A 14,436-nucleotide genomic window follows, 5' to 3' on the forward strand; every position below is an offset into this window, starting at 1 on the left:
ACCATGCCCGGGCGGCGCCTAGGAGGGCCAACACCACCGCAACACCTCTTCCGATCCTGAGGAGGAGGGGGGATCCGAGAGAAGCGGGGACAAGCGGCGGGGGCGTGCTGTAGAGGTGAGGGGAGCGGAGCGGCGTCGGCCGTCGGCCGTCGGCCGTTGGGAGATGGGGCGTGTGGCCTCGGAGGCGGAGGTAGGGGAGCCGCAGAGTCGGCGTGTATACTGCCAAGGCCTCCACAAATGTAAGGCGTTTTCCCGAATTCCTCTTTTTAAACATATCACATAAAAAATCCCAAAAATTTGTCTTATTTTAGATTTTTTACATATTTTAAAATATGTTTTTACACAATGGGTTCATATGCACCCGTGAACCATATTGGATTTTCGCTCTATAACTCGCTATACTGTAAGTCATGTATAAATATATTCCAAATCTTGGGTGTGAATTGAAATTTTACAACCAACGCTATACTGTAACTCGCAATACTGTAAGTCAGGTATAAAAAATGGAGGACTGAAAATTAAAATTTTCAGGATTTTCTTCCTAACCTAAAATTTCACGAGTTTCAATTGGCATACATGTACAAAGATGATGGTTACAGGTACTGAAGTACATATGGAACACTGTGTCAATATCTAAATCTTTGTTTATTTACAAACGAATGGGGCACTAAAGATTCCAACTCTACTAAATCCCTGTAGAAGATCCTTTGAGTCAAATGGACTTGCGCTTCCTCCCAGACAGAGGAGTATCTTCAGGCACACCTGGGGCACCATTTGGAACGAAATGAACAAACGAAGTGTATGGTGGCAACCTTGATTCCCAAGTAACGACATTGAAATCCCCTTGTGGCCGAAGTCCAGGATCCACCAGCAGATCCCCAACCCTCACCTTCGGTAGCAATGCCCTTTGCTCTGTAACCTCAGTCCGGCTGCTGCCAGCGGCACAAGACGGTACAATGCGGAGGGGAGAAGCAGAATGCAAGATGAAGTCTGAAACATCTACCTGATGGCGTCTCAGAATCAGCAACTGCGGGTGCTCCCCGAACAGGGAGAAGTTCCTCTCAACAAATCTTCTCATCCTGCTCAACGTGCAGAGCCAGAAATGGAGACTTAGATTTTTTCTCATCATGTCAGCGAGCAAGTTTGCGGCGACGAGCGACCAATCCGACTGCAGCTCCCTGGCCAGTTCGTCTGCTATTCGTGCTAAGTGCGGGTGCTGTGCTGGGTCTTCGCTCCCGAAAGCAAGTGTCTTAAAGAGGTAGCTGAATTCCTCGTATGGCAGGGTATTGAGGAAGATCGGCTTGACTGTTCCCAGTTTCTCTGAATTTTTACACCGGCTGACTATGATTACCTTGCTTCCACTGTCCATGCTTGCCAGGGTGGAACAAAACTTGGCCCAGTCCTCCTTGTCAACATCTGAAACAAGCTCAACAACTACCAATACTTTCCCCGACAAGAGACTGCCATGGTCTGCTATTCCACAAATGGAATCCCCATTCAGGTGCAAAATCGAAGAGAACTGTGAGCTAACCCTCTCATCCTTGCATACATGGGCAACAAGAGTCCTCTTGCCAACCGCAGGACCACCGATGACTGGGAGGACAGCCGGTGCACCACAGTGAGGGCCGTGCTGCAACACGAAGTTCAGGAGCTTTTGCTTTTCGGCGTGACGTCCAAACATGATGTTGTCATTGTAAAGATATGCATCGTATGGTCGACGCAGCATATGGTCGCATCCGCCCAAGAGAACAACAAACTCCGTCATGCTAGAAACCGCATACTCTAAGCTTTCCAACACACCTTGCAAGTCGACAAGATACGTGGCCGTATTCTTTCTAGCACTGCCATGAACCGTGCGAAAACGTTTAGAGGATGAGTAGCTAATCTGCTCCTCCTCCGTTGGAGTCTCTTGAAGCGACCTGTACCTGAACGCCCCTAGTGCCCAGTAGCCTCTGTACATGGCCTCTGCGAGCATATTAAGCTGTTCCAGCATCCCGGAGTTTGTGATGTACCGGCCGTCCGCCTCCTCGACGACTATTCGAGCTCTCAAGAGAACTTGTTGTAGCCTCTCCACCTGCTTCTCTTCAGAGTATGCGCGGCCTGAGTGATACTTGTTGATAAGGAATGAAACGAACCGGCTCACGAGCTCACCTGTTACTGCAGATATGGCAAGCTCCATCTTGAATTCCTCCAATCTAATTATCTCGGAGCTCTAAGTTCTAACCAATCATGGAGCCCAAGAGAGGATAGGAGGAAGAAGGAAATAGCAGACTGCTGGAGTTTCCTGCTTGACAAGTCAATGACCGGATGTTACACATAGAGCAACTTTGTATTGCTAACAGGCAGGCAAAGCGCACATACTGGAAGGAAACCGTCACTGTCTGAGTTGTCAACTACTCCACCTCTAGCTTGTCCTTATCGTTCCACGCTGATCTAGATTGGTCCTGGAAACGGTGCTTTAGCTGAACTTTTCATGCACCACGGGAAAATGATGGTGATTTCGAGTCTTTTATTTGCTCAGCAAGACAGTAGTATGGACAAACTAGGAGACTACTTGTCCAGAAAACATATTCGATGGAAAAGCCAGAATCATGTGAAGGAGGGTCATACTTGTCTAGACCATGTTCTTCTCTCTTCCTAATTGTTAATGGGTATAAGAAGTAAAAAAAAACTTTTGCTAATTCTAGATCAACCGAGAATTAAGCTAGTTCTAGATTGACTATATGACCGTTAGATTTGCTTTGTGAATCTTGCATATGAGAATTACACATAGGTGTGCAATTGCATATTTTACCCGTGTTGCACATAAATTACACATGAAACTGGATGACCGAGAATTAAGCTAATTCTAGATCAATCAAGAACTAGCCGCAGCCAATAAAAAATACCAGGGCATAAAAGTCCAGGAGAAAAGGTTAAGTCAGCCAACCAAAAGCCTTAAATTACCAGCTAACAAAGTGAGAGTCTATGGGCTAACCAAGTCAGGCAACAAATGTCGCATGGCGTTACTAGTTCCCATTCGTATTCATACAAGATGAGGAACAGTACACTGACCTCATTGGTGCGGTAGGCTGAGAAGTGTTCAGGAACAGTACGCTGCCCACAGATCCATTTGGTCGAACACCATCCGGGCGCCAGTACGGCGCCACCTTCTCCCCAGCGTCCTGCTTTCGTGGTGAGAGAGCAAGCGACACATAATTGTTGAAGACAGGAGAGAGTAGCCATGACGAAGCTCGAGGGGCTGAGGGGCTGATGGCCTGACATGCTCAGTTTACACTGAGAATCGCTGTGCCAACCCTGCCACGCCACTCCTTGTTCTTCCCGAACACAGAGAGGTCCGGCCGTGAAAGTGAGACGCACAGAACGTGAGGTTTAATCCTTGATAGACAGGATTGAGACTCCTTTCAAACAATGGCTAATTCCTCCCCTAACAACCGTGCAAGTGCTTGGCCAAAAACACCTTGACCAGCGTCATCGGTGCCCAATACCTCAGAAAGGTAGCCACCTCATCACCGATGCCTAGATTAATTTTTGAGGCACTTCGATAGGCAAAGAGTATTGGGATCCATCGACCGGTGCTTTTGAAACCTGGGTGCGCGCGACATCTGGTTATGAAAAATTATATTTTAAAGTTTTAGATAAATTTGAAATAATGCACGCATGTATATACTATGTTGATACTTACTCGTTTAAGTTTTCATGAAAAGATAAGATTATATGTAACCTACACAAAAATGAGAAAATGATTTTTTTTTGGATATTTTGTCATTCTTATGTAGGCCACATACAATCGTATTTTTCAGTGAAAAATTACACGAGTAAGATTGAATAACATTTTTTCCATTTTTTTAAGAAACTGGGTGCAGGCACTGCGCACACATGTTCCGTTTGCACTTTCCGTGGGATCCACATGTTAAATAAGTACACACAGCTACGGTGTAGTAAGGAAAGAGAGGGAAGATATTTGCCTTGTCTTTTATTTGTTTTAGGAATTGTGCATGCCTTGAAAAATACGTTAGGCATCGTTCCGCATCGTCTATCGGAGCACAAATCGATTGGACTACCAAGTTTGCAACGCTGTGAAAGCTCATGAGGTTAACTTAGGGCTTGATTGGTTGCCAATAAAAAATTTTGCCCATCTAATGCAACTTGGTCCAACAGGTATCATATGAGTAGAAACTTGACTTGGACTAGAATTGGCACTATGTTGGATGCCAATAATTTTACTTGGGCTTGAGTGGAGAAACGAGAAGCAGTTTGTTTGGTTTGCTATTTTGCGCTCGTAGGGCATGTCCGTGCTCATTGGAGGGGCATTGGCCTGGGCAGCTTGAGGATGAGTGGGAAGGCATGGCCAGGACAACCAACTAGATGCGGAGTGGGAAACCAAGCCAAGTGTGGTAGGAACCGGCGGGGCTTGAAGAATTTGTGTGCAGTGCCAAGAAAAAAACGAGGTTGGCAGCAATGGAAGCTTGATTGAGAAATAATTGGTGGAGAGGGCAGGAGAAGGCTCTAGATAAATAGAAGTAGAAAAGGAGGATCCGACAAACCATCAGTCGCCTATCCTGTTAGAGCAAGATTAATAAGAGAGCTCGATACTGGTTATATAGATATTCCATGTCATCTACATCCATCATAAAGCCCACTCATGTAGTAGGTTGGCTATTAGATTGGCTATTATGTGGGATTTAATTATTATTATTTAACAATGTAAAGTATGCATGTTATTGGGCCTATTACAAGAACAGCAATATCAGCTGGAACATCAGATTCCCACACCTTCATCGTACCAGTTGTACACAAAGCACCTATCTTGGCAAACTCATGAGCGACTCCATTCACCTCCCTCTTACATGAAAAAATAGAGCACTTGGAAAACCAGGTACGGCATTGGATCTTCAGGTCTTCAATGATAGCTGCAGCAGGAGAAAAATCAACACTTGGGTTGTTCATAGCATACATAAGCAACAGTGCGTCAGTTTCAAAGATAACCCTTATTGCCCCCAAACTTGATGCCAGATCGATGGCAACTTCTAGCGCCTTGAGCTCAGCCTTAAAAGCATCATGTATTCCATCGGCTCCACCAGCTGCGGCTGAGACGACATGGCCTTCCTCATCACGCACTATGACACCCCAGCCACCATGATAGTTTCCTTTTTTTAAAGACCCATCTATATTGAACTTCAGAAAACCAGCATCTGGTGGTTCCCATTTGGCTGGTAAAAAGGTTATATCCTGTCGAGCAGGTTTGCAAAATTCTAAACAATCAGCCGTTAAACACCTAGCACGGTATGCCAAGTCTGCTGCAGCCACCTTCTCCCCTCCTTCACGGATTTTGTTCCGCTGATTCCACCAAATCCACCACATGGCTATTATCTCAACACACTTGCGTTCATCCAATCTCCAAATCTCGTCCAAGACTTCCTGAACACCATTACACTGTAACAATTTTCCTCTGATTTCTAGCATATTCAGTTCTTTCCATACCTCCTTACCTGACTTGCACTTAAGAAACAGGTGACAACCATCCTCGTCTATCCTCTGACAGACCAAGCATTTAGTATCTTCCAACACCATACCTCGGCGAATCAAATTGGACTGCACAGCTAGAGAATTGTTCCCATAAAACAAATTGAATCTTCCAACTACTCTTGCATAGAACAAAAGTGTTCTTATAAGATTCTCATGCATGCGGATTAGTGGAACCTGAGCTGTATGTGAACTTCTTTCCCAGAACGAACATGAATTCTCATTTTAAAGCATGCTCTAGGTGGATTCAGGGTTTTGCTGGGAACACTACAGTATGCTGGGTATACACTGAACTTTAGAGGAGTTTACCTAATAAAGCACCTGGTAGTCCGGAAGATTTGGAGACCTAACTCAATGCTGCAGATGTCATGGCTTTAGAAATTTGGCATGCCATCCTCTAGTCGGGAGCTGGAAGCAAGCACCACTTACTACATTCCCATTTTACAAATCCAGGGTGAGATGCATCTGCAGTTTTGCAATTAAGAAAACATAAGAATACTGAAATAGATATACGATCTAGTAAACATTTTTATGTGAAAAAATAACTGATATCCTGCTACACTAGCAAAAAAAGATGAAGTATTAGAACATGCATGAAAATTCACATCACTGTGTTAATTATGGCTTTTCAATTTAGTTGCTGATAAACTGACAACAATGTTAAGCTATAAGGAACAGGCACATCAGTAGTTACAACTTCCGATTGGGTTGCTGACAACAATGTTAAGCTATAAGGAACCATGCCCCTCTGCTATTTGCAAATGAAGTTGACATGGAAAAGAGTCTGTAGTTTGCCCAGTACATAAATTGTCTCTGTTTAGCTCTGAAAACGTAATGACCTGATACCATATATCTTTTTGACACATAAACAGTAGGACAAAGCCCTCTACTGTTATTTTTATTAAATCCTGATACCATATAAACATTTGTATAAAGCTTTGCCTGAAACTGGATAAGAACTGATACTGCACTTGGAGAAGATACAATAAGTCTAGGGTAATGTGCATCTTTCCTAAGGTGTAGATCAACCATGTGGACTTTGAATGATGGCTGCTTGAATTTAGGATGAAAGATATTGATAGATAGGGAGGAAGCAAACCTGAATTTGCGGCAAACAAAGGCAGCCGGTCACCTTAGGACAGAAGTACCTCCTTGAACAAAAGCCTTCCAGTGAGCTGTAAGAAAAACAGCATGAACAACACAACTGTTGTACAGGATGGATCGTTAAACACTAAATGGTAATCTAGAAATGCACCAAGAAAGAGTATTAGGTATACTACCTAACATGTAGCAAGGCAAACTCACCAGGAAATGAAGCAAAATTAAGGTCTTTATGGCCTTCAAGGCCTTGTTGTTTCATAGTTCATACGCAGCTATGTAAAAAAAAGTTTCAGTGGCCGCAACAATGTAAAGTGCATCATTAATATATGTGGGGAAGTCTATTTCCTTATATCCCATCAGGGCAAAACAATTACAAAAAAAAATGAGACGAAAAGAGAGCTTATATTATATTCTGAACAAAGTCATTACAGAGAATTATAGTCCTCAGAACATAATTAGAGTAGATGGCAATGGTTAACTAGAGTCGCATCAGTCCAAATTTATTTTGCAAGTCAACAGCACAACATAACGTGATAGATAGTTGATCTCACAAACCGACATGCAAGCTGCTCCAATCCCTGATTACTATCACGATGCAATGACGGTACAGTAAAAATTAGAGCTGTGAATATAGCAAGTACCGTGAATGTAGAGCTGTGCACGGGAGGAAGCCATGGAGTTGCCATCTCCCATGCCGCTCAAGTTCCCTACCTTGCAAGCATGTCTTCATGACGCCACCCTATGTCCCTATCGCGCTGCTAAGTCCAAGCGCAGCAGCAGCACCTGCATGAGGATGGCCTCCTCAGTGGCGGCATTTTCCCTGACCTCGAAGCGGCAACTGGCGACCGCATCGACGACCTCCCTCACCTCATAGGGAGTCCAGGAGTGAGGGCCCGTAGCGGTAAGTGGAAACTCATTAGCTTCGCTAAGTAACACTGCAGCAGCAGAACCACAGGCGGGATGAGACTATGGACAGAAAATTACGAGCGAGCTTGTCTCTGGCTAGTCGGCGCCGCATTCCATCGAGCAGATGGCGGGCGCAGAGGAGGAGCAGTCGAGCAGGGGTGCTTACCAAAGGGGTTTAGTCAGCCCTCGTGTCGATGTGCATTGGACCGTGCTCCGGCGGGGTTGCGCGAGGCGACGACGAGGTCTGCTGCGGTCGGAGGTCGCTGCAGGGGGGAGAGGGCGTGGTGGACGTAGCAGAGGGCGTCGGCCGCGTCCTGGTACTGGGTCGCGAGGCGTGCCATGTGCAGGTAGTGCTCAGTCGCCGCCGCCGCCGCCGTGGAGCGCCTGGAGCACCGTGCCCGGGCGGCGCGTAGGAGGACCAAGACCACCGCAACGCCTCTTCCGATCCTGCGGAGACGACGCCTGATCATGAGGAGGAGGGGGAATCCGAGAGAAGCGGGGACAAGCGGCGGGGGCGTGCGAGACGGAGTATAAGTTTTTTTTTTTTTTGAAAGCTACATATTTTTCTACGGTTTTGCAAGGTGCATATGAGATTTTTTTTAGTTAAAAATTAAGAAAAATGCACCAAAACGTTAGATTTAATTCGTGATTCATTCTAATCATCAGTTATAATGTGGGTTGAAAAGATTTGATGACACCATCTCACGAAGAACGAAGTTAGTTCTCGATCGACCAGAAACTAGTCACATCCATTTGTCTAGGCACTTTTTAATGTGCCTAAACATAGATTACATACATTTTTGGAAGGCATCTTAAATAATCAATATTCCTATAGACACTTTAGGAAAATTGCATCTAAATATTATATTTTTACGTGCACTTTAAAAAGTGTCTCTAAAAATTGTATCTTTCTAGGCAATAATTATAAATTCCTCAAAAAATAATTTTACTAGGCATTTTTGAAAAGTGGTTCAACTAAAGTGCCTCTATAAATCAATTATGACATAGTGTGCCGGGGCTAACAAGAAACTTTACAATTTGATATTGCCCCACCGTGCAAAATAAAATGACTCCAAGTCAACCTCTTGAGCTTTCAGCAAAGCACTATTACAAAACAGACTAGCCGTAAAAATTACCACTGGTTGCCAACATTGGTGGATCTAGAACTTTTTCGGCACATTGCAAACTATTTTGAACTAAAGGCTAAAAAAAGAACTACTTTGGTCTACCACAGTACCACCGTCCCCCAAGATTGGAACTCCCGTCGCTTGCGCTTCCGATCATCGCTGCAAAGTTTTTTTTGTTGTTTTGTTTTTTTGAGACGATCGCCGTTGCGGAGTGCAAGCATGGGAACAGACTGTGCTACAAAAGGGATTGGAGCATGGACTCTGGAGACTAACCGATCGATTCAATCAATGGGCGTGGCTTCCTGAAGATGGTCAGCCCAATGTATGGACATTGGAACGTAATGGGCCAAGTCAGTTTGCTGCTAGGGACCAGCCGAGGCCCAAGTTATTTTTCCCGATACCTCCCATTACTAATTGCTACTGAAGTCTAGTCGCATGCAAGCACACGTTATCTTTTTTTACCTTAACTTACTACACAGGAAGGACTTCCGTTGGGTTTCCGAATAGATGCAGATAGTAGATGTATATATAGAGATAGAAATGTGTAGCCGTGTGATGCTAGGAAATAATGCACCAAATAAGAGTAGGTGTGGTAATAATTGAAAGTTTTTTCAGTTAAAACTGGACACTTTGAGCTTTCTTGTAGGGCTCTGGCATAGTTACAATGATACAAATTCTAAAGTGTTGGTGGTTGTCATCTCAATGCTTATCAAGAAATATTGCGACGCATGACTGTATATATAGAACGGGCTAGTTCTATGTACTCTTGTGCAATAGTTTCTAACCCATCCCGAATCCATACACTTACTCAAGCTAAATGGAGTTGCAGTTGTTCATCCATCTCCTTTATTATTCACTTTTGAGTTGCATGAGCAGAAGGTGTGAAATTCACCCAAAAAGGCCACTATTAGCCCAATGTAACCGATTCTACCCAAAACTCGAGATATTTTGTTGCGGCCCAAACTTGTGACAAGAGTTGGCTATTGTTTCTCTCTCGAGAGGAAAAAAAAAGGCCAAAGAGGCGATCCATTCAACCACTCCGCATTGGCGAAGGCCACATGTCTAGTCGTTAGGTTGTTGCGTTCTTGGAGTGGCGGATCTTGTTATATCTTCTCGTTTTGTAGTTGGTGTTTGTGTCTTGGTTCATAATGTCTGCCAATTTAGTCTCCATCACGGAGCTAGTGAGGTTAGGTCTTCTTGAATCTATCTGGCCAGATGCAGGTTAGTCGTCTAGCCTTCACAGCCGCTTTGTTCTCCAGGACCGCGATCCACCACATCAACATGTTTCTCTCGCTTCGATGTGTTTCGGAGAAACACATGCAACATGTGCTCACAACGCGCTGCCAATGGCTAAAGGAGGAAGGGAAATCGATTTCCCCCGAGCACAAGCTTGTAATTTCCTTTTCACTTATAAGGTTGAGCATGAAAAAGAAAAAGCCCGTGGCCAATGAGGGAAGGGACTAGGAAAGTGTTAAGCTATTATAGTTGAAAATCAAACACTCGCCAAATGCCAACCCCTTGTTTTTTGAAACATTTTCTATTACATGCAAGCAAGCCGTCTCATTAAAAACCTACCGACCCCCTAGGTACCTCGGAAGGAAAAGAGTGCATCAAGAACTTGCTGCCCCTATCATAGTAGAGTTACATCGTCCATAATTTGTGGGTAGAGAAAGACAGGCAGGCTCTCGAGCCAAAACATTACAATTTCTATCCTCTAGTGAACTAGCTAAAAGATCCGTCGCTCTGTTTGATTCTCTTGGACAGTGTTTTAGGACGGCCGAGTTGAACCCCGCCATCATCGTCCGGCACTCATCCAGAAAGGTCGTGCCCACAATCCTATTCTCCAGAGGTTATTGGAAGGCCGTAACCACACCAAGGAAATCCAACTCCACCTCAATAATGTTGCAGCCAATGCGCTCCGCAAGACGGAGGCCATCTCTCACCGCCTGAGCCTCAGCAGTTGTGACGTCTATAACTTTTTTTTTTAGTTGCAGATACATCTTACTAGTGACAGATAACATGAATCAGAGGGGTATATGAACAATTGCCAGACGGTTGTACCAAATAAATAATTGCCAAATGCGTATGCAACAAATGGGCTCGTCTCGAAGCGCTGAGATTCGTGCACGTCGGACCTGCTGCAGACGTGTATCGCCCGATTTGCGGGATGCGGACCAAAGACACTTCCCCACCGCGAGAAGGAGCCGCTTCCACACTCTCCTCCTCCCTCCACACCCCGCGCCGCGCAGCCAGCCACCGCCACCCGCGACGCTAAAACCCTAAACCCCCACGCAAGAGCAAGCGCGAGATAAAAATCATGCATGGCGCCGCCTCCCCGAAACCCCAGCCAGCACCAACCCACCACCACCACCCATGTCGCGGCATCCTAGGCCCCCCTCCCCCTCCCCATCCGCACCGCCGCCGCCCGCGCCGCCCACACGCTGGCCTGTTACGAGGAGGTAATCCTTCTACTTGCTTTCATATGCACAGAATTATGGGGAAAATCTGTTTTCTAACATCATGTATAATTTGTAGGAGACTTTCTATGGCCATGGCCGAAGGTGGCGCATCACCACCACCAGTGACAACTACTACATCTCCGGCTGCGCCTAGTTTTGATGTGCCTTCAAGTTCCAATGCATCCAAGAAAAAATTAACTCCAAGGAGGAGGAAACAATGATTTTATTGAGTCAAGACTCTGTTTTCAATTCTAAGATAGATGTGTTGCCTTTCTTTATTTATTGAATAATGCACACAAAATTTATTATTTTGACTATTTTAAACTCTGAATTATGAGTTGGTGATCTATCGTATGATGAATTATGTCAATTCCATGTAATCCTAAATTTTGGGATATCTAAAGGCACAACTGATCATAATCAGTACCTATCATGTTTAGGTGATATATATCTTTGAATTTGTAAACCAAGGTGTGCTCTGTTCTGTAGCTGTAAATGCTATGCTGCTGTCTAATAAATTAATGCTTGCTTGTTTCCTGGCAAATCTGAACTGTATTTCATCCATGTGCAGATAATTGCTAAATTGGATCTTCTTAATACGAAATTCATCAGCAATCAAACCAAGGCTTTTAGTATTCAGAGTAGTAGATGTACCTCAGTACCACAACCCAATTTACACCTGACACCTAATTTTCAGAGGAGTCCTATACCATACATATTCAGTTTTGACAATTAAACTTGTTTCCATGAAACCTTCAGGCTACTAGGTTCAGAGTAGTTTTATAGTATTGACGAAGTATTTAGTGTGGCATGCGAATTAACAAGCCAGATGAGTTAACTCTAGTCATACTTTGTATACAAAGTCATATGGACATTCAGTTCAACAGCAAAAGTAAACAAACTTTATCCAGAGCATATGGAGGAGCAGAAGAGAGAGCTTACCATCAGTAGCTGGTCGGGCAGGTGGCCACGAGCAGCATGACGGAGAGGTAGCCGACGGCAGGAGCTCGGGGGCGTCGCCACCCAGCTTTGGGATTGTCGTCGGAAGTCGCCGGTAGCATCTCTGTATGAACGCCGGCAAAATAACCTCAAGGCAGGCGACCCGCAGCTCTTCCTCAGTGCATCTCCGCGGCCACTCCAGCGCCGCTGCAAGCTCCTACCACCAGCCTCGGTCGCGCCCGCCGCCGAGTGCCACCATAGCTCCATCTTGCTCATCCCCGCCAGCCGCACGACCACCCATTCAAGAGCTCAGCACTGCATCCCTTGCCTTGGCTCCCTCGCACCTACCCTTGGCAAGCTCGCCGTGGCTCGGCCAGCCACAAGAACGAGCGTGGGCAAGGCGGCCGGCCGGTGCGGATCCTGGCGCGTTCTCACTTTCTCAGCTGGAACTCACTGGACGCGCATAGATTGGGGAATAGCACTGGCCAGATGTTTGGTGTTCTGTTTGGTTGGTTGATTATGTCCGACTAGGTACCGGTCCAGCTAAAGACGTACACGCAGTGTATTTCACAATGTATTTTCGTGTTAAAAAAATGAATTGTTCTGTAAAAGGAGAAACAGGGCAAATTATAAAGAAATTGGTCTAATGTGTGGCAAATAATAAATAGCCAAGTAATGTGTGGTAAATAGTAAAGGAACAAAGTAAAGCGTGGTATATTATAAAATCTCCCCATCTCCTGTTGATTCAGAGATGAGAATAGTCACTCCTGCTCATGCTGATACTAGTACCGTAGCCACGGTTGATGCGGAGATGATCTCGGGGGCCTCGCTAAACGAGGAAGTGGGGCATGTACGAGGCAAGGGTGAGGTGGAGACCAAGGACAAAGTGTCGGAGATTAGCGACGATGAGGAGTCAAGCGAAGCCTCGTCAAGCAGTGACGAGGAAGAGCAACAAGACAAGAATGACGAGGACTCGAGTGAAACCTCCAGCCCCCATGGCTGTCGGACGTCTACAGATCTGGGCGAAGATGGGCTTGAAACGGGCCTAGCCCCCCTGCCCTGATCCGAACTCGTGGAGTCCAGATCACCGCTGCACACCACCACGCTAGGAGCTCCGCCGAGCCAGGGCGGACGGGCGCAACGCCGGAACCTATCCACACCGTCCTCGCCTTCCATCGCCCGCCATGGCCTGAGTTCGTGCCGCCCACTGCCATGGCTTCTCCGGGGAGCCGTCACCGCGAGCGCACCCTGCCCGCGGTGTCTCCGCCGCCGTCGCCGAATTTATATTTTTAGTCTATTTTTGAATTTTGTTTGACCCATTTAGATGTGCAATTGTGTGAAAATGCGGTTTTTGGGACTGCATTTTAGCGCATCTGCAAAAATACCATTTCAAAGCTGGACTTGGCGCGGCGGTTTAGAACACCCGACGAAGCTCTCGCCGGTGTCGCGCGCGGCATCCGCAGCACGCGCTCTAAATCCGATTTGCAGCGCCGCGTTATACATCGTTTGTTGGAGATGCTCTAATTTTTCCAAGAATCCTTTAGAAGTATTGCATTTCAGAGAGTTTTCCATTAACTCGGACCTTTTGTATTTTTTTTCTTTTTGGTGCGGTTATACAAACTTTAGTGTAAAATCTGTCCGCCAAAGAGTGCAACAGCATATGGCCCGGAAGCAAAACCGGCAGATCAAATCTTGAACTGATTGCCAACATTGGCGGATCTAGAATTTTTCAAAGCCTAGACACATTGCAAACTACTTTGGTCTAAAGGCTAAAAAAGGAATTACTTTGGTCTACCACAGAACCACAGTCCCCCAGATTGGAACTCCCGCCGCTTGCGCTTCCGATCATCGTTGCGAAGTTTTTTTGTTGTTTTGTTTTTTTGAGATGATCGCCGCTGCGGAGCAGGTTTTTTTTTGTTGAGAAAAACACCGCCCATCCTTTATTGATCCATTAAAATGTTTATACAGGTATAGAAACTAAGTAGGGATTAACAAGCCACAAATGGCGCCCTACATCACAAGAAATAGAATGCCTAGCTAGATCATGATCATGTGCTTCAAAATTTGTTGCTCGACTCTCATAACCCACCATGCAATCATGGAAGGTGGCAGAACGCGACCTAACTTATCTCCACTATAAATGATCCATATTTCCCTAGAGAGCCCCTTTTTGCGTCGATCACCACAGATTTGCAGTCGGAGGCCACTATTAACTGTGCCAGCGCCAAAGCCTCCCGAACCGCCAACGCTTCAAGACTAGCAGGGTCGGTAATCCCTGAGAAGACAACCGCAGAAGCTCCAAGGTAAAGACCCGTGTGATCCCGACAGATCGCAACTGCAACTCCTTTGTTCGAATTTTTTCCCACAGCAGCATCTAC

General features: G+C 45.6%; 2 protein-coding genes across 6 annotated transcripts; both read right to left on the minus strand.

Annotated features, from left to right (window-relative positions):
- Positions 1-512: 512 nt before the first annotated feature.
- LOC124649970 lies at positions 513-2,281 on the minus strand. Of its 2 annotated transcripts, none has more exons than XM_047189542.1 (2): positions 2,152-2,281; positions 513-2,074 (listed from the first exon to the last, which is right to left on the minus strand). In XM_047189542.1, the coding sequence occupies exon 2, from the start codon at positions 1,991-1,993 to the stop codon at positions 713-715; it is 1,281 nt and encodes a 426-aa protein (XP_047045498.1). In that variant the 5' UTR covers positions 1,994-2,074; positions 2,152-2,281; the 3' UTR covers positions 513-712. The 2 variants fall into 2 exon arrangements, with proteins under 2 accessions (XP_047045498.1, XP_047045497.1); XM_047189541.1 differs by having other exon boundaries at positions 513-2,077.
- A 2,409-nt stretch (positions 2,282-4,690) lies between these two features.
- On the minus strand, positions 4,691-12,394 carry LOC124707368. 4 transcript variants are annotated; one of them, XM_047239027.1, is made up of 4 exons: positions 12,062-12,394; positions 6,832-6,899; positions 6,626-6,701; positions 4,691-5,991 (listed from the first exon to the last, which is right to left on the minus strand). In XM_047239027.1, exon 4 carries the CDS (start codon positions 5,686-5,688, stop codon positions 4,696-4,698), a length of 993 nt encoding a protein of 330 aa, XP_047094983.1. In that variant the 5' UTR covers positions 5,689-5,991; positions 6,626-6,701; positions 6,832-6,899; positions 12,062-12,394; the 3' UTR covers positions 4,691-4,695. The 4 variants fall into 4 exon arrangements, 3 of the variants coding, with proteins under 3 accessions (XP_047094983.1, XP_047094984.1, XP_047094985.1); XM_047239028.1 differs by lacking the exons at positions 6,832-6,899; positions 12,062-12,394 and adding exons at positions 7,339-7,562; positions 7,700-7,796; XR_007004812.1 differs by lacking the exon at positions 12,062-12,394 and having other exon boundaries at positions 4,691-4,913; positions 5,836-5,991; positions 6,626-7,262.
- Positions 12,395-14,436: the final 2,042 nt, after the last annotated feature.

Source organism: Lolium rigidum, chromosome 4, assembly GCF_022539505.1.
Source record: "Lolium rigidum isolate FL_2022 chromosome 4, APGP_CSIRO_Lrig_0.1, whole genome shotgun sequence".
NCBI lineage: Eukaryota > Viridiplantae > Streptophyta > Magnoliopsida > Poales > Poaceae > Lolium > Lolium rigidum.